At 44.3% G+C, this 19,670-nt stretch overlaps 1 protein-coding gene across 1 annotated transcript in view; it reads left to right on the top strand.

Annotated features, from left to right (window-relative positions):
- Nucleotides 1-1,096: 1,096 nt before the first annotated feature.
- LOC5512653 overlaps nucleotides 1,097-19,670 on the top strand; it is a 68,142-nt gene continuing 49,568 nt past the window's right edge. The window contains exons 1-24 of the mRNA XM_048732757.1: nucleotides 1,097-1,460; nucleotides 1,572-1,692; nucleotides 2,808-2,895; nucleotides 3,537-4,246; nucleotides 4,687-4,811; nucleotides 5,310-5,438; nucleotides 5,830-6,204; nucleotides 6,755-6,923; nucleotides 7,504-7,782; nucleotides 8,717-8,845; nucleotides 9,136-9,320; nucleotides 9,989-10,102; nucleotides 10,293-11,117; nucleotides 11,677-11,985; nucleotides 12,791-13,120; nucleotides 13,426-13,671; nucleotides 13,929-14,130; nucleotides 14,520-14,704; nucleotides 14,978-15,189; nucleotides 15,533-15,770; nucleotides 16,451-16,607; nucleotides 17,019-17,239; nucleotides 17,898-18,315; nucleotides 18,804-19,273. Of these exons, the coding sequence (XP_048588714.1) occupies nucleotides 1,349-1,460; nucleotides 1,572-1,692; nucleotides 2,808-2,895; nucleotides 3,537-4,246; nucleotides 4,687-4,811; nucleotides 5,310-5,438; nucleotides 5,830-6,204; nucleotides 6,755-6,923; nucleotides 7,504-7,782; nucleotides 8,717-8,845; nucleotides 9,136-9,320; nucleotides 9,989-10,102; nucleotides 10,293-11,117; nucleotides 11,677-11,985; nucleotides 12,791-13,120; nucleotides 13,426-13,671; nucleotides 13,929-14,130; nucleotides 14,520-14,704; nucleotides 14,978-15,189; nucleotides 15,533-15,770; nucleotides 16,451-16,607; nucleotides 17,019-17,239; nucleotides 17,898-18,315; nucleotides 18,804-19,273 (6,349 nt within the window). The 5' untranslated portion in view covers nucleotides 1,097-1,348. The remainder of the gene's footprint in view (nucleotides 1,461-1,571; nucleotides 1,693-2,807; nucleotides 2,896-3,536; nucleotides 4,247-4,686; nucleotides 4,812-5,309; nucleotides 5,439-5,829; nucleotides 6,205-6,754; nucleotides 6,924-7,503; nucleotides 7,783-8,716; nucleotides 8,846-9,135; nucleotides 9,321-9,988; nucleotides 10,103-10,292; nucleotides 11,118-11,676; nucleotides 11,986-12,790; nucleotides 13,121-13,425; nucleotides 13,672-13,928; nucleotides 14,131-14,519; nucleotides 14,705-14,977; nucleotides 15,190-15,532; nucleotides 15,771-16,450; nucleotides 16,608-17,018; nucleotides 17,240-17,897; nucleotides 18,316-18,803; nucleotides 19,274-19,670) is intronic.

The following is a 19,670-nucleotide window of genomic DNA, read 5'->3' as shown; positions in this document are numbered from 1 at the left end:
TGTATCTTACAGTTCTCACTAAACAGGCCCGTAGCCACCCCCAGGGGGGTTCTAGCCCCTCCCCGCTCGACTCGGTCCGCTGTTATGAAGGAAAATCGAGTACCACAGCGAGCTAGGATGAGCTACCTAAGAGAAAATGGTCCGCTTTATGGTTAAACGAACCCCTCGCTCAAAATCCTGGCTACAGGCCTGCTAAAGACTGAAAAAAAACCAAGGGTTTTTTGCGTGAGTGTATACAGGGTGATGCACGTTCGTTCCGAATTTCCTTCATTTGTTTTGCAGTTATTAGATCAATTGAAATTTATGAAGATTATCACTTTATTTTTTATTAAAGAACTTTCCTTTTATTTTTAAAAAGGTCTTGTACGACGGTCACAAGAGATACTACAAAGCCGTAGCAGGCCACGTATAAGAATAAGGGGGGGGACAATACAGAAATATTAAGAAAATGTTGGGGGGGGGGGGGGGGGGGGGGCACAGCCATGCCCCTACTGGTCATTTCCTTTTATATTTTTTAAATATTGGGGTGCACATACCCCCACCACGCTTTCACCCCCCCCCCCCCCCCCCACCTTCCCCAGGTCAAGAGTTAAAAATAAAAAAAATTAAAACAGCATAATAAAGAGGTTTACTGTTTACTATACTACCCCATCTGAATCAATTTGACAACCTTCAACTACAACATACAATGTTCCCTCTTTTTCGTAAAGTGTAAAGCTAGCGTGCGCTCCACAGGCAAGGCTATTACGAAATGAAGTTATTGTTTTCCTGTTAAAAGTCACAAGCCAGTGTAATGTTCTTTTGTTTCTACCAATAACTTGGTGACTCGGGAATGTTGTGTTTTAGATCATTAACTCCGGATAATTCGCTCAAAAAAGGGCTTAACACAAAAATAGTAGCTGAACTGCATGGAAATATGATCGAGCGACTGTATTCAATGATTCTATTAGACTTTAAGCTAACAGAGAGACGAAAAAAAAGTACGCTTCAAGATTGTTTCTCAATGAAAGAGGAATTTGCAAAGTTTACGACCAAAACAAACCGGGTAGTTATAACAACATGACGTCATGTATCCGCAATTTGCATATCCGTGCATAATTTGACTTAGGAACTTGGAACCGAATTATAACTTTTGAAGTCGAATTTGGAAGTGTAGCAAGTTAGGCGAGAGGAAGCCTAAAGCCCTACACGATAGCAGAATGGAATTCAGTATTGGATGATTATGCGGAGTTAACTTTAAGCGTCGAGGAAGTATTGCTGTAAACATTTTGTATGGTAACTCGCGATAGCTCGTACCGTGCGGTAAACGCATTGCGCTAGCTTCAATCTCGACGCGGGATTTTACAAGATGAAGTTATATTTATTCGATGGGAGTTCAAAAGAGAGAAAACCAACTGCTCCGAAATTTATGATTCTATCATTTGTATTGCTTTGCTGGTCAAAGCCTGCATTTTCCCAAGGTAGGTCTCGAACTTTGGCTTGTTCGGACTTTCTTATTTAGTTGTTTACTCTTCGCGGTTGACTTTTATAGCGGTGTATATTTGATCAGAATGTCTCGATTTCTTTCCTAGGTCTGTGTGATTGTGCATCTTGTGGAACACTGTGTACCGGGAGCATTGGCTGTCCGCCCGGACAGTTTTTGGTCCAAAATAGCACAAACTGGGGGTGTATCGAATGTCCTACCGGTTCTTAGTAAGTGGCTATAAAGTACACTACTTGCTGAATATTTCGTCTGGATCCCGTGGAACTCTTATCACATAAATTATTTACCAAACCCTTTGAAACCCTTCTTTAACAAAACGCTTGCAACGATCTATTCTAACTTAAAAGAAGTTAAAAGATCAAGGATCGATATGGAACTAACCCTTTTTTAACCGGTACTTGCAGTACGGAAACCATATCTTCGGGAGATTTGTACGGATTTAAAAATTCGTTGTCTATTTGTTTGTTTTCTACTACCCTTATAAAACTCAAATATTATTATTATTATTATTACCAGAGAGTGACTTTCTATTAGACCTAAAGGCTTAAAGCTCTATCATCGCTATTAATTCATGGAATATGCTTTATAAGTCACTTTTAATAATGATGTAATTTTGACATTTGCTTTGACTTTATTTTGCTCCCGCAGTGATTAGTGTTTAGAATAAACTGCTTCTTTTAAATAATGTTCTCTGAATAATAAAGACATTTCATTATGTGGCTATATTACAATAAAATTCGTTGAAGATTGATTAAATTTTGATTCCCCGTTAAGAAAGCGGATACCGGTATTCTGTATATAATGGTTTCCTTGGAGCTAAAGGAGCTAAAGTGGAAGCCGCTTTACATGTTTCCTCCTTATTATAATTTATAAGAGAGGCGTCGCTTTCGTCTAGAGAAAATAGAATATGCGTACCGTTATATCTTTTTTTTCATACACCCAAGGTTATAGAATGTAGAATATTTTAATATTACATGATACCCTTTTACGACATGCAAAATAGCAACACCAATTATTGTATAATGTTCCAATATGTTTTGATACAATATTGAACTAGAGTGACATCAATCATTTTATCAAGTGTCTATTAAATTATGAATTTTTCTAAATCTATTTAAAGCAGGAAGTAAAAAAAAAATCACATGCAATAACGAGATTACAATAATGACAATTAACTATCTTATCATAAACCTGATTTACCACAATTCCAAGAAGGTTTACTTTTGTTTTTATTTTTTATCTGGAAGAGATTTGTGTAGCATCAGCCTTATCTATCCCAACCATAAGAGACAAATTTATAACAGTGATAATTCTACTTTAACAGCTGCCCAGGTTCCCGACAGACAGCTCAGCTCTGCCCTGAAGGCTTCTATAACAACTTGCCAGGGCAGTCTGATTCAGCTGCATGTAAAGTGAGTTTATGAAGATGTCATCTATAAACAAGGAGGGGGGGGGTCCAGGCCCATACCCAAGGGGGGTGTAGCGGGTGCAAACGCACCCCCCACAAAGGCCGAAAGTCCACTTTCGGTTCTTAATAGACATGCTATTTGTAGACAAAACTATAAAGTATAAGCTAGATCACTCTGGTATGTCATTAATGCAAAAGTCAGACAGTATTTTGGCCAAATCAGACAATAAACGTCTCGTGGAGATACTGCAAAGGCATAAAAAAATCCCTTTTTGTTTTTTCGGGGGTGGTCGTATTTTTATCCAAAAACTCTCTTTTCTTAGGAAGCTAAACATATAGCTTGCAGTGGTACTTTATTTTACCTCCTTTATTAGAGTGGACCATCCTGTTGAAAGGGGGGAGGGGGTTTCCGAACACCCGAGCCCCCCACCCCCCACATGGCTATGGGGATTATGTGTGTGTGAAGTAGACTTCATTGTTATGTCGATTTACTAGAAAAGTCTGGCCGAGCTGAAGGCTATTTTGTGTTTTAACAGGAGTAGTTAAGGTTTGCAAGAAAGATGGGAGACATGACTCTTTCAACCATTCTTCATGTATATGTACAGCATTTCATGATCTGTATCATTCTTATTTCTTTTCTTTCAGCCTTGCCCCTCAGGAAGCTATTGTCCAATCAGAGGCGAACAGCCAAGACCATGTGACCCTGGTTACTATAGCAATGCAACACAACAAACAAAATGTACAATATGCCCTGAAGGGTATCGGTGTGAAAACCAGGCATATAAACCAGTGGCTTGTGCAGAGGGTTATTATAGTGCAGCTGGAAATGCTACCTGTAGTAGATGCCCAGGAGGCTATCAATGCCCTAATGGAGCAGCACCTCAAGTTTGTTCCGCTGGTTACTTCTCACCAGATGGTGCCACGGTGTGTACCCCATGTACTCAAGGGTACATATGCCCCAATCCTGCAATGTCGGTACCAGAAAGGTGTCCAGATGGTTCCTATAACAACAAGACTGGTCAGTTATCCTGTCACACTTGCGAAGCAGGGCATGAATGTTTGAACAGGGATTTATCTAGGCCATGCCCTGCTGGCCAGTATAGCCCTGCAGGTGTAGCTGGGTGCCTGTCGTGCGGAGCCGGTAACTATAGCTCAGAGGGATCAGCTGTCTGTAAGCCTTGCCCAGCTGGACAGCAGTGTATAGATCCTGCACAAGTACCAGTTAACTGCTCAGAGGGGACATTCTCTGGTCAAGGAGAGGCTGTATGTCATAGCTGCTCTGCCGGACAGACTAGTTCACCTACAAGGACGACTTGTTTGCCATGCCCAGCAGGATTCTACTGCTCTAATCCAAGGTTATTAAACAGTATCAAGTGTATGGTATATTAAGCCAGTTCTCCAAAGAACAGGGGTGGTTCTAGGGGCCAGCCAAGCAGGCCCTCCTTTTTTAAAAAATAACAAGAAATAAGAAAGGTGTGCTTTGGCAAACCTTTTTGATACTCCTGGATCTACCCTGTACAATAATAACAACCAAAAAGCCTTGAAATTTTCACTCACAAGAGCTGATTTGAAGGGTCAATTAAGATTTGTCGAGCACAAAATTAAGGGGCATTAGCGACTATGACTTGGGAACAAAATGTGCTTGTGTAGGGGTGTGGGGGTGGGGATGTAGGGGTACAGGCTCAAGAAAATCAGGCCAAGTACAAGTACAAGATAATTAATAGAAATATGAATTATTGCTTGATGTAGATGAGGTCTTCCTATAGTTTTAAGAGAGACACATATTTCCTTACAGTGTACCTCCGGTACCCTGCCCAACCGGAATGTACTCACTTGGTGCAGCTTCTATGAACTGTACGGCTTGTCCTGCTGGCTTTAGCTGTTCAGATCCAGCAGCGCCTCCTGCTGCTTGCAGTGGAGGTGAGTATTGATCTTTCAGATAATGTGGATACGTGAATGTCTCTTGGTACTGGGTGTTCGTTGAACATTTGGGTCTACTATAAGCACTGACTTTAGATGGCTGACGTACATCTAAATGCAGGTTAAAATCGTATTGCTTAAATACCTATGTTGTCACTGTCACCAAGAGCTGTATAACTACATGGACTATTGTCAAATCTTTTGATTACCGAGTTGGACACCATATAGTAATCCATTTCTGGAAAATTGTCATTTATTCAACCATATAGCATAAAGCGAACACAGAGATTTTGCGTTGTTTTGTTACGCACTCTTTCAATATCTTATTTAATTTTCTTAGCGCAAGCCTACAAGTGCCAAAAGTATTTCCTACCATGTTTCTTTCTACGTTAACCTAATTAACGTATTGAAAAAAAATATGATATGGCCATTTCTTCTTAGCCTCGAGCCACCCTAAGGACTAACGACTGGAAGCTAAAAATATGTGTTAACTTTCAGCCACGTACTCTGAGGCGATGTGGACAGAGTGTAAAACCTGTCCAGCCGGTTACAGTTGCCCTGGCAACGCGCGAAAGGAGCTCTGCCCATTCAGCGACTCTACTGGGTATTACTACCGCACTGACTTGAGTAAGTAAAAGTGATGTGCAAATGGTGATATGCTCTTAAGGATGGGTTTTCCGTGGGCCACGGTGTATTTAACAATACTATATGAGTCATGTAGGAGACATTTCCTTATAAGAGGAGAGACGGAGGCAGTGGGCTGAATGATATGCGCAAGATACATTTTTAAAACAGCGGATGGTATAAAAGCAGAGTTGTTGGAGATGCTCATCGTCCATACATAATATCCTGAAACGATTTGTCGAGAGAGGGTGTGTGTGAAAACAATATAAAATTCAGCTATTTTTCAGTTGGAAAAGAACGGTTTTTAGTGTTAGAGGGCTTACCACCGCCCAACCCTAATCACACGCCTTGGCTATCGCCTCTGTTCGAAGTCTTAAATTTCGTTCATTTTCAGTGATCGATTGTCAAACCTGCCCAAATGCTACTACCGGCAAAATCTGCCCCGCCCGGGATCAAGCCCCCGTTAGCTGTCAATCAGGAGAACACCCTAGCAGCTCCGGTACCACGTGCGAGCCCTGTCGAGCAGGGTACTACTGCCGCACGCCGCGTGACCCGGAGCTGCCTTGTGCCGCAGGGACATACTCACACCCCAGGGCTACCGAGTGTCTGGACTGCCCTCTCGGCCATGAGTGCCCTAACACCCATTCCAGGCCAACGCCCTGTTCCTCTGGGTATTACGCGAACACTCTGCGGAAGACGGCGTGTGTTAGGTGCGAGGCAGGGTTCAAGTGCCCGACCACTTCGGCAGCACCTATCGCGTGTTCTTCAGGTATATAAAAGAAACCGGAATTGAAAAATTTAGAAGTGATGACGCTTGTTATGATGATGTTAGTACAAATAATGGTTATAGTTGATGTTGATGATAATGGTGATCTGATGGGGTGGAGGTAAGGGTGATGTTGATTTGGGTTGATTTGGGATTTATGATAATTGATGATGACGTTGGCGATGACGGTGACGGTGGTGGTTGTGATAGTGATGGTGGATTGGGTTGATATCCACCCCCCCCCCCCCCCCCTCCTACCCCTTTTTGAGTAAAAAATGAAAAGTCATTTTGTTTTAAGAAAATAAATGTTTGAGGGACGGGAGGTACTGTCCATGTGCCTTTGTCTGCTTGACTTGTCGCGATAAATCCAATTCAGCATGAAAAAGTTAGATCTATGTGACCTACCAAGAACCTATGGATCACTAATCCAGCCCACATTTTGGATCCGCCCCTGGATGTACGTACAAAGGCGCCAAGTTTTTACAATAACTTAAGACGCCTATATTAAATAACATTTGTTTGTTATCTTGCCTAACGTATTTTTAATGTCTAGGCTCGTACAGTACAGGTGGTACAACCTTCTGCACCATGTGCCCGCCGGGATTCGCGTGCCCAAACACCACCCTAGCGACACAAAACCCCTGCTCTCCTGGCTCTTACGCTATTGGTTCTAGCATCGTCTGTACACCATGCAGTAAGGGCTTCTATTGCCCTCTTATAACGTAAGTACGCCCCCTATAACTGGACACTACTGTGGACGTCTGGGTGTCGGGGGCTAGTCATGCGCCAACCACAACTCTGTAATTTTTCGCTGCACTTGGAGAATTGTAATGATAATAGACCGAATGGTTAAGCCCCTACCACCACTCGAGCCGTACGGTGACTGCCACCACTCGGCATTTTTTCGTTGCACCTTCGGTGGCTTCTAGTGATAAAAGGCCGAGCTGTAACGCGTCGGCTACCTCTCGTGACTTTCGTTGCGTCTTCGGAAATTTAAAATGATAGCAGAATAAGGGTATGGAACATGCATCCAATCGGAATTTATCGTTGCGCCTTTGGAGGGTTATTGTGCCTACCGGTACAACTACCACTCGAAAAAAAAAAAAAAAAAAATAGAACTAGATTCAAACTAAACTTTGGAAATTTTGTTAGTATTTTGATTTTTTGTCCGAGGTAGATGATTGATATTACCATTCTTTAGGTATCGTTGCGACAATTCATTTTAGATGGCGATTCTTATTTAGTGTTTTATTAGACATAATACATAGACATTTTCCAATTTTCTGGTTTCATGATTAATAGAAAAGACAGCAGCCTGAAATGTACCCCAGGGACGTATTCCTATGAGGGAGCTGCCGCATGTACGTCCTGCCCCCCAGGCAAGAAGTGCCCCTTCCCAGAAGGCGTCGGGATCCAAGACTGTGGCGAAGGGACGTATTCTGTTGGTGGCCAGGCGACGTGTACGGATTGCCCTAAAGGATACGCGTGCCCGAGGAATGACACAGATAACATGATCAAGTGTCCTGATGGCTGGTACTCCACGGGAAGGCAGACTGAATGCACGCCCTGTCGTGCTGGATAGTAAGTCATATTATGTTGGAGAATGTACATGATCAAGTGTTGGATAACCCGTGTTTATGTAGCACGTTGAGAAGTGCTGATTTGGGTGGGGCAGACTGAATGCACGCCCTGCCGTGCTGGATAGTAAGTCATATTATGTTATAGAATGTACATGATCAAGTGTTCTATTAAGTGAATACCCGTGTTTATGGAGCACGTTGAGAAGTGCTGATTTGGGTGGGGCAGACTGAATGCACGCCCTGCCGTGCTGGATAGTAAGTCATCTTATGTTAGAGAATGTACATGATCAAGTGTTCGATAACCCGTGTTTATGTAACACGTTGAGAAGTGCTGATTTGGGTGGGGGCAGACTGAATGCACGCCCTGCCGTGCTGGATAGTAAGTCATCTTATGTTAGAGAATGTACATGATCAAGTGTTCGATAACCCGTGTTTATGTAACACGTTGAGAAGTGTTCGATGAAGGATCTGAAATGATCTGGATCTGGATCTGGAGTTCAGTTATTGTATTATTCTATTATTCTTAAAATTGATATTTGTTAAGATTTTTACGCACCCTTACTTTCTCGCCATTTGCGCGCTTATTGAAAGTTGAAAGTTTTTTTGTATAGCTGCAGCATTTGTTTTCGCGCAATAGTCAAGCTTGGAATTCCATTTTACCCGTAGGACATAGACACTAAGGAAAATTTCTTGCATTGTATTTTATTCAAGCTCCGAGTAATTCTCCCGTTATGTTCATTTGTCAACATTTGAGCCTAGCGCATCCATGGTCTGTTTGTTCAGCGGGCATAGCAGAATTCGAAAATGGATTATTGATGCTACAATTTATCAATCGAATCTTTTTACTGCGTCTACAATATATCGCTGTTTGTTTATTATATTTTAAATTAAAACACAGGGGGATCGAACTTATTCAATTTTGTATATTTCTCTAGTTCATGCCCAAGGATCGATTCAAACAAAGAGGTCCCATGTCCAAATGGCTACTTTTCATTGGCCAACGCGTCATCCTGTACCATGTGCCCGCCGGGATACGGGTGCCCCTACCAAGACCGTGACTACAGGTGAGTGACATGTAACGCAATGTTATTACCTGCATTTTGATTGGCCAATGCATCTATCCTACATAATGTACCAACAGGGATACAAATTCGCGAATCATGAGCGTGACTACATTGGAGTGATATGTCACGCAATCGTATAAACTGCATTCTAATTGGTCAATGCGTCATCCTCCACTTTGACACGACACCCTCGGGAATGGGCGTAGATGTCGTTTATACGAGATAATTAGTAGTAATTTTTCGTCCCCGTAAGGGTTCACTATTATAATATTATGGTCTTTTTAATATAGGGCTCTTTGTCCCAACGGCACATATTCGCTTGGTGCCCAAATCAAGTGTACACCCTGCCTACCCGGATACTCATGCCCCTCTATCGAAATGGGCCCAGTCACGTGCCCTGCGGGGTACTACAGCGAAAACAACTCTCCAATATGCCAGCTGTGTAAACCCGGCTTTCAGTGCTCCGATCCCTCAGGTAAACGCTGGTTGAGACAGCACGATTTAGACACATGTGTATTAGCCCTAAATTATACTTTATGGCTCTCGTAGTCGAGCATCGTTATGGCTGATTTACACTATACGACACAAGTTGTAGAGGTGTCGCATGCAATTAAATTGTGCTGAAAGCTCCCTTATGTCCTCGTAAATTTCAAGTCAGACACCTCATTTTCGGTCTTCCTGTTTGCCGTGACGGACTGGGGTGAGTGGGTCACAAATTTCGTCACGCATCCAACACAGGCAACTCAAAATCACATGTGCCGAGATAGAGCTTGGATTATGTTTAACATTGTTAGGAAATCCAAACATTCGCGGAGATAGCTCCAAAGTGAATTGCTGAAATTGATTTTGTTGTTGTACATTTCGGATGAGTTAACAGGAGACAATTGCTGGGATCGATTTTAAATAAAAGACGCTGTCGACCCATTAAAATAACACACACTTTTTTGTGATGGGCAGATTAAAAGCACATCCACTGAAAGTAGTCAACGAGTGGAATTACACACACGGACTTCACTCAAACTACATAAAACATACCGAGCTGTACTTTAATGCCCCCCCCCCCTTTTTTCAAATGGATTCAAATGTTTTCTCTGTTGCTCTCTGCTGTGCTAGTATAAATAAAACCTCTTTTATTTCTCTCAGCGCCCGCACCATGTCCAGCGGGTACCTACTCAGGCGTAGGCGCATCGTATTGCTTGCGATGTAGGGCGGGATTCAAATGCCGAGAGCAATCCACCACAGACAGCCCACCTGATGGTAAGGCCATTTGAGTTGCTACTTGTTGAAAAAAACACAGCTATATACACAACATACCATGTCATCTTACAGGATCCCCAGAGAGCATAGATTTTAGCTCAAATATGGGAAATCATGTGTACGTTATGATTTATCTGAGTGACAAGTGTGACGTGCGTGACGTGTGACGTATTACCTCATGTTTTTTCAGGTGTATGTCCCACCGGTGGGTACTGTGACGGGCAGACTTTCTATCCATGCAGCCCGGGAACCTACAACAGCAAGAACGGCTCCGCCAACAACGCCGCCTGTACCAGCTGTCCCCCTGGCTACTACTGCCAAGACAGCGGCCTGTCCGACTACACACCTTACCTCTGCCCTGCTGGACACTACTGCCCCCAGGCGACCAAATACTCTCGGGAATTCCCTTGTCCGGCAGGGACATACAACCCGGACACAAACGCCACTACGCAGACTCCGGCTTGTCAGACCTGTCCGGCTAGAAAGTACTGCACCCGAGGAAGTGTCACTCCCGCAGACTGCCCCCCTGGGTACTACTGTCCCGAGGGGACCCGGGCTGGGAATCAGTTTGCCTGCCATGCCGGCTATTACAGTGATGTGACCGGTCTGAGTAATTACACCGAGTGTAAGAGCTGTCCGCCCGGTTACTATTGCCCCGACGGGACGTCCCAAGAAGCGACCATAACGCCCTTACCGTGCCCTATAGGGACCTATAACCCTGAATGGAATATCGGCTACAAGATTAACTGCGTGCGCTGTACCGCCGGGATGTTCTGTCCGTCCGCTGGACAGACCAATGCTTCCCATGTATGTTACGAGGGTTACTACTGTCCTAATGGTACGGCTGCAGGGGACCAGTTTCCGTGTCCTCCCGGGACTTATGGAGACCGTCCTGGTCTTACGGCAGCAGAGGAGTGTTTACGATGCCCGCAGACAAAGTCCTGTGGATGGGGTACCGGTCTTAATAATAACAACACTTGGCAGGACTGCAGACCTGGTCACTACTGCCCTGAAGGTCAGTACAAAAGTTGTGAATTTAATGGGACAGGGCAACTCGGCCACTTGAAGGACGTTTTTTTTTCTTTGGGGAGCAGGTCATCGCAAATGCTCTTAACAAGAATTGTATCAGTAAGGCGCTAGGGTACGCAAAATCTCAAAATCTTTAAAAGGACGCCCATTCCTACCATGTTTGGGATGTTTTGTCCTAATTAGAGTTAGACCATGCACAAACGTCGTATTTTCCATGAGCCGTATTCAATGGAAATACATGCAAATGAACGACGTTTGAATGTAGACTTATGTACCCATTTCCCCTGTGTTAGTTTTAGGTAAGCTGTATTAAGTCCTTCATGCCTTGTTCTAAAGGAGGAATGTATTTGGTTGGCGGCAGTCTATAACTTAGTCCCTCCTCCCCGCCACCCCACTCTTTATAAAGGGTATTTTGATTTATATATATATATATATATATATATATATATATATATATATATATATATATTTGTTTCTACCACAATTTAACCAGCCAACTGATTACTTGTTGTTTTAAAATGTCGTATCATCTTTTCGCGTTTCAGGAACCCCCTCCCCGACAAAATTCCCGTGTCCGCCTGGAACATACACTATCCGCTCAGATCTCTACGATGCAGCCCAGTGCACGGTCTGCCCGGAGCGCTATTACTGCCTCGGAGGAGAGGCCTCCCCTACCGCTCAGTGTCCCCCCGGATATTACTGCCCGAACGGAACTCGTGTGGCTGAGCAGTTTCCTTGTGATAATGGCACATATAACCCAGAGTATGGAAAAGCCAGCCAATCAGAGTGTCTTAACTGTACGCAAGGACACTTTTGCGAGAAAGGGAGCGTGCAGCCTGAGCAGTGCCCTATAGGTGAGCATGACAGTGCTGAATAACGTGTGCGCATGCGCGTGTGCTGGCGAAAACAAAGAAAATCTTAGTGTTGAATCGTTCGAGTGAAGGTATGAAAGGCTGACTTCGGTCGCTGTTTTGACTTACTGTACAGCATTAAATCCATACTGTACAAAAGATGACAGATAATTTGATTGTTTGATAATGATGGAGTCATAAAGACAATTTTAGCCTTAGGTTTGATCTAGTTTTCTTAGCATTCGACAAAATGTGACAGTTCGACGGTAAAACGCCGCCATCTCAAAACAAAAAGGCTGGTTTAACCGCGCGGTACTGGAACTAGTCTTGCGTTTCTCAGCACTGTCAAGTGGAGCATAATGATCACTGCAACGGGTGCATCATGGGTATTTTGAACGTTGTTCACCATCAGATGTTCGTCATCAGCATCCATATATGCTGTTTCTGTTGTATACACCGATTTCAATAAAGGTTGTCAGTGCAAATGGCAAATGGCGATTGGCAAATGGCAGTTCTACGAACGAACGTAACCATGCGTCTCGAAGAATATGGATAAATCAATACAATTATCCATTAAAGGTTACCAATGCTTGGCTCTGACATTGCTGTACTTTATTTAACACCTTTAATTTTACTAATAATCAGTGCCCATAAGCCATTTACCATTTGCACTAACACCTTTTTGTGAAATAGGTGTATGTAAAAAGATACTTGGACGTTTTGTATTTTGATAAGGAGCCATGCCAGTGGCACTGGGCTTCTACGGCTCTAATCTCCATAGTAAACTAACTTGCAATTTTCTAAACAGGTACCTTTATGCCTGATGGGTACAGTGCTACATTGACCACTACTGTGGGGACCCCTGCCGGGTACCAGAATGACTGCAAGCCTTGTACAGCAGGACACTACTGCCTCAACGCCACAATCGTCCCCTCCCCCTGTGGGAAGGGATTATTCACCAAACCAGGACAGTCAGTGTGTCAAGTGTGCCTCCCGGGACGTTATTGTGATAGTGACACCACGACAGAGACCAATATGAACACCACTATGAGGTGCCCTGAGGGCCTTTATTGTAAGGGTGGTTTGACGAATGTCTCTGAGGCGACCTCCTGCAGTAAGGCTCACTATTGCCCCGAAGGTATGTTTTATTTCTGTGAAGTGCCCTGAGGGCGTTTATTGTTGTTGTGGGTGGTTTGGCAAGTGTTCAAATGATTTTAAGTAATGTTATTTATTAATGTTATTTATAATTGAAATATTATTGAAGTTCTGGCTGTATCAACTCCAAAGGATGGAATAAACAGTGTCGTGGTCTAGTTATAACCACATTTTGACAATGCGCAAGAGCTTAAAACCCCTGCTGTGGTTTGCAAACCAACAAACTCGTGAAAAAGAACGCTGAACGAGAAAAGGAAAATGACACTTTTGTAAATCATTTATTTTAAGGTATCGAAGCTGAAGTTCCTTGTCCCGTCGGAACTTACAATCCGAGTTTTGGAGCTAAAAACGTCCTGGACTGCCTTATGTGTACGGCTGGAAGATACTGCCGTAAAGCGTCCGAAAATCCTACTGGAAGCTGCGATCCCGGTTTCTATTGCCCGACGAATATCACGGACGGAGTTTCGTCACTTCGGATTGGTTCGTATGGTCCTCGGCAGATTCCGTGCCCCAAGGCCACCTACCGACCTGACGGTGAGTAGAATGTTGACAACAGGTTCTCACCTATGGTCTCTCGCCAATGAACTTCAATACGTAAATCGTTGTCTGGCTCCCGTTATTTAAAATCGTTAACAAGCATGCACAATCTAAAAATAGTATTCTGTTACTAAGAATAACTTTCAGGATCGCTGTCATGGGCCGCGGAGACTATTTCCTTTAGACCATAATCTTTTGATTTAGTCTAGTAATCTAGGAAACAATCAGACCTAATTACGTCCTTTTTTTTCCAGCCGGTGGTCGCAATGTATCAGATTGCTCCCCCTGTACGGTGGGTAACTACTGCCCCATAGGGACGGTCACGCCCAAGACCTGCCCCCTAGGCTACTACTGTCCCCCCGAGTCCAGCGACCCCGAGCCATGCCCAATCGGTCACTTTAGCAACAGCAGTGGGCTCCACTACATCGAAAACTGCACCAAGTGCACGCCGGGATGGTAAGTCTTTCGCTCGATTGACAGATTGGTTCGCTGGTTGCTGATTGGGTTATGTTAAACATTCCGGTTAGCCGCTATTTTGTCGTGTTAGCATAATACCAAGTATAACAAAGCATCATTTTGAATGAGTGTCGTCTGTTTTGCATCTGCATTTGCTTTTCAAAACACGTGCAGCCTTTTTTTCTTCAAATAAATAAGATAAGATAAGAGGAAAGAACGTCTGTTCACGTAATAATCTTTAAATATCTCCCACGCCGCTTTCGACTCTTTTCGCTTTCGACCCCGCCGTTTTTTTCAACTGACTTCGACGCGTCATTCCCGAGGTAGATAAAGTATAATCTATAGTACTCGATCTACACATGCGTAATCACGTGACCTTTCCCCCAAAGGTACTGTGACGCCCAAGGTCTGCCATTACCCAGAGCGCAGTGCGACCCGGGTTACGTGTGTTATCTTGGTGCGTACACCCCAACCCCCACAGACGGCACCACAGGGGAACCGTGTCCGCAGGGAACCTTCTGTGTCACCGGGTCTTACGAATTCCAGTCATGTAACCCTGGAACTTATAGTAAAGGTGAGTGATGAACTACAAAACACCCATCACGTAACCATATAGCAACAATAATTTTAAATAACAGCATAGATAACAACAAATTACAACAGTAACAGTAATGCCAACTAAAGTAACAGCTACATTTTTTCCTCCTTTTGCATTTACAGTGAAGTAAACAACGCAAATAACAATTATTCAATTACAATTTACAGCAGAATTCCTGATATCGCCATTACATGGTGAATATTTGCTTGACTTTATGCGTTAACAAGTATATTTTATTTATTTAACTAGGTACCGGTGCTACGAACAATCAGGATTGTCAACAGTGCGATGCGGGTTACTACTGTAGCGTGAAGCGTCTAACACGTCCGGAAGGACCGTGTAACGCCGGCTACTACTGTCCGGCCGGGTCTCAGAGCCCCAACGCGTCACTCACCCGAGCAGGGTACTTTACCAAAGCGGGAGCTTCGGCTGAGCAGCCGTGCCTTCCGGGTACCTACCAGGTATGACCATTTTTATGGCATTTGGGGGAGGGTAGAATAGGGAATTGCCAATGGCAATACATAAGTGCGCTTGGGGGAGGGGGAAGGGAGCGGAGAAAGAAAGAGCCGGATCCTAGAGTCTCAACACTCAAGCATTGGGGGAAAGGAGGATAAGGATTTACCAATGGCAATACTTTACATCAGAGCGCGCGTTGGGGAGTGGGGGGGGGGGGGGGGGGGGGAGGAAGGAAGGAAGGAAGGAAAAGTCTCTGTTTGCGAGAGGATAGTCCCACCCAGGCTATCTACCGGGGGTAGACTTTTCGATATTTTTTAAAGTAATATTTTTGTCCATTTATTTTTTCAGCCATATGAGCGGCAAGATCACTGTTTGCCTTGTCCGGAAGGGAAATATTGTCCGACTAAAAGCATGACCACGCCCGTGAACTGTACTGCCGGGTTTTATTGCCCAATAGGAAGCGAGTCGCAAACAGCGTGTCCGGAAGGGACATACAACAGCTATGCCTTGTCCGTGTCTAATGCCAGTTGTGTCCCTTGTCCTCCCGGGAAGTACTGTAATCCGACCGCTCAGACCGCTCCAACAGGTACATGCTAACTTTTCATACAGGAGAACCTGCATATATCGGACACCCTCGGGGTCGAGTTAATGTTTTCTTTATATGGATCTGTTCGCCAAATGGAGGTTTTATATGTGTAGTTTAACTGAAGAAATTTAAATTTGGGACTTTTGAAGGCGTTCGCTACGGTATGAAGATGTTCTCCTGTTTGATATTTGTTTTAAAAATTGCACTACCTTTTTGTGATTCCTGTCAAATTTATGCATTGCATTTTCTAAATCAACAAAGTTCATTAAAGCGAATTAGAAAACGAGGTAAATCAGTGCGAGGGACCAGCGTCATTTGATATCAAGAAAATTCTTCCATATAAGGAAACTAATATATTCCTTATTTGGAAAACCTGCATATGATTCTTGTCATTTTTAAGACTGTCGTACCGCAGGTGCTTCGCAAACTTTATGAATTGTATTCAAAAGAGAAAACCAGTGACTGTGACCATCTTTGGTCAATGGAGAAAGCCTCTGAAAAGCAACTTAAATTGCTCGGTACCAGACTTCTCAAACGACAACGTTTTCTTCATATGTAATTTTAGTACGTAATCAATAAAGGTGGTTTGAGAGACGTTGTCCATAAGCAAAATACAAAATCTTGATTTTCGGTCCTATGCAATGGCGAATAATTTCTAACACTTCGCATTCTATTTCCAGCTGACTGCGAAGCGGGCTATATGTGCTTCGGAAACGCAACAAGAGCCACGCCCACGTTCGAAAAGGACGTATTGGAGTGGGGCCGGGTGTGCGTGAGAGGGCACTATTGTCCCGCGGGAACTACACGCGAAATACCCTGCCCCTCTGGAACATACTAGTAAGTAAATCAGTGGCAAAACAGAGGGTCGTTCATATTTGGGTGGGGCCGGGTGTGTCAGAGAGGACACTATTTCTTCATAGATACATATTAAAAGTAATTTAGTGGCATAAAGCTGATCGTTGTTTATATTGGGGTAAGGCCGGATTTTACATTCTTTTGGGCTGGTGTACAACCTAATCACATCAAATGGATTTTTTTAAATCTCAATATATCTTTGTTAACACAAAGAACATTAGATCACCCCCCCACCACCACCACCACCTTCCTTGAGAAATCCTTGCTACTCGCCTGACAGAGTCTTGTCATTGTCTAATCCGGCTTAATTTTAATCATCTTTTGAATCCTGTTTAGACTAACTGCTAGTGCGTAAAACCTCAAAAGCCTAATACAATTTATCTCTGTTTGTAGTCCCGACGAAGGCGCCAAAGCAGTAGGCGACTGTAGACTTTGTGACGAAGGGAAATACTGTAACACCACAGGGCAGACGGCTGTGACAGGCACTTGTGACGCGGGCTACTATTGTACCCGAGGGGCGACAATGCCACGCCCAAATAATGGGTCCACTGGCGGGGCCTGTCCAAAAGGGAAGTTCTGCTTGGCAGGACAGCAGCCCCAGAATTGTCTTGTAGGTAAGTAGACATGCACTCTCTAGGTGAGGAGTAGATGGTGAAAGATGATCCTAAGACACAGCTGATTCGGTGATAGTAGCAAGTGTTCGCAGCATTTCGCACCCCTGTTAGCGGTGCTGCCATTACGTATTTTGTGTTGCTCAAACACTTGTTCACGTTTGGCCCCTTGTTTTAAAAAGACGTTTTACACGTGGGTATTTAGGGAAAAACAGATCGCTGACTTTACTTGTTGCTTCAATTTGAAACAAGGTAATAAGACATCAAGCAAGGCTTCATTTATCTGCATAGACTGCTCAAGCTAATAGGGAATTTAAGCAACGATAACGGCAACGCGAACGGTGACGGGAGGAAACAGTTGAAAATTCAAAGAGCCAGACGTTGAAATGCACTCATGTGGATTTTGTCTGATACATCTCAGCCGTTTTTCTGCAAACTACAACTTGAAAACTCCAGATGGAAAACTAGACTATGCTTGTTCGCTATGTTAGAAATAAGATTCTAGGGCTTGTCTGTTGAGTGAATTTTATTAAAACTTCTTAAGTGCCAAGCATGAAAGCTTGTTTGTGAGTTACATTCTCCCTGCCGTCGACGTCGTAGTTGCTCGAATTACCTAAAGAACATCAATCAAAGGATTTACAACCGCCTTTATTGTCCTTAGGTTACTATGCCAACGAGACTGGCCACTCCGCGTGCAAGGTCTGTCCCGCGGGATACGAGTGCATGGGCGGGACCATAGACCCCGCCCCTTGCCCCCAAGGCTACTTCTGTCACATTGGCGATGATGCTACTTTCAACGGCCTCAAGCAGGCGTGTCCGGAAGGGACGTTCGGATCTCGGACAGGCTTGTCACTAGTGACCCAGTGTACGGACTGCCTTGCGGGGTACTATTGTCAGGGGACGGGACTGAAGAATGTCTCCGACGTATGCTCGGCGGGATACTACTGCTACCGGCGTGCCCCGAGCCCCACCCCCCCAGTCGATACAGGACACACCCCTCCCTGGTATGGGTCGTGTCCCACGGGAGGGTACTACTGCTTACAAGGGGTGTCGTCCCGACAGCCTTGTCCACCGGGAAGGTATGTTCGACCAAATGAATTGCTCTTGCTTCGGACTATTTCAGCAAAGCGTTTGTCCCAAGAGCATCGGACGTATATAAAACGCTGTCTTTTGCAATGGCAATGAAAAAAAGGTTGTTTATAAATCCGAATACTACTCAGTTTGACGTTAAAATGGCAGTGGATATTTGTTTGAAACTTCTGTGAAGCTTTATTCAGTTTAAGTATCAGATTTAAATTATTTTTTTATATTATATTTTTTGTGAACTTCTGTAAAGACGGCTGAAAGGAAACAGAGAAGAAAGCAGTGACGTGAGACCATAGGCTGGTTTGTAAATCATCGTGAAGGAGACGTAAAAAATGATCTGGAAAAAGGAACTGTTCTGTTCCTTTTCCGTTTCCGTCTCCGTCTCCTTCGCTGACCTTCACGCACCATCTTTTCCACTTCGTCCCCCTTCTCCACTTTCGTATCAGAGTACATCTGTAAGTCATTTGTTTTATTGCTTTAGATACGCCCCTGGAGGTCAAAACAGGATTCGCTCAGCGAACGAATGCACCCAATGCCGAGCCGGCTCGTACTGCGAGAGCGGAAACCAGACAACGGTCACCGGACCATGTGATCCTGGATTCTACTGCCACGCGGGCTCACACACGCCAAGACCAGCGGACCCCGCCCTAGGTGGAGAGTGTCCGTCGGGTTATAAGTGCCCTCAAGGCTCGCCCCTACCAGTTTCGTGCCCTCCAGGGTCCTACCAGAACGCTACCCAGCAAGCTGTCTGTCTTACGTGCCCCAAAGGGTACTTCTGCGCCGGTAACACAACAGTGCCCGAAATCTGTCCCGCGGGATACTACTGTCCACCCGAGAGTTTTGCGGGCGTGACTTATGCCTGCAAGGAAGGGACCTTCAATAATCTGACCGGTCAGTCTGATGTGTCAGCATGCCAGACGTGTACACCTGGGTTCTACTGCGAGACAGCAGGTTCGTGTGACCTCAGTAAATCGAACAGCGGGGAAATATAAAAGAGCCGCCTCTTAACCAAGTATCGTTGAAAATGCCCCTAAATAACCCTCTAGTTAACCTGTCAGATGGGAAAATGCCTTGAGTTTATCAAACACTCCTTACAGCAGAACTCGCCTAAACGGGACAAGTTTTGAACTTGCGTTCTATTGACGCTTCAAACGTGTCAAGAAACACGAAACAAGAAACAAAGCGCGATGTCAGGATTTCACAGGGGGCGCGGTACTTCACATGCAAAAACTCTAAGGTTCGGCGGTTATCCAATTAGAACAGACCGCTTTTAAAAGGTCGATGGGGCCCGTTCGCACGCCCCCTGCGTCTTCCCGTAACTACACCTTTTTGGTCTCATATTACACTC

Source organism: Nematostella vectensis, chromosome 9, assembly GCF_932526225.1.
Source record: "Nematostella vectensis chromosome 9, jaNemVect1.1, whole genome shotgun sequence".
In the NCBI taxonomy this organism is placed as follows: domain Eukaryota; kingdom Metazoa; phylum Cnidaria; class Anthozoa; order Actiniaria; family Edwardsiidae; genus Nematostella; species Nematostella vectensis.
Note: the sequence above shows the minus strand (reverse complement) of the source record. Positions and strands in the feature narration are given on the sequence as shown.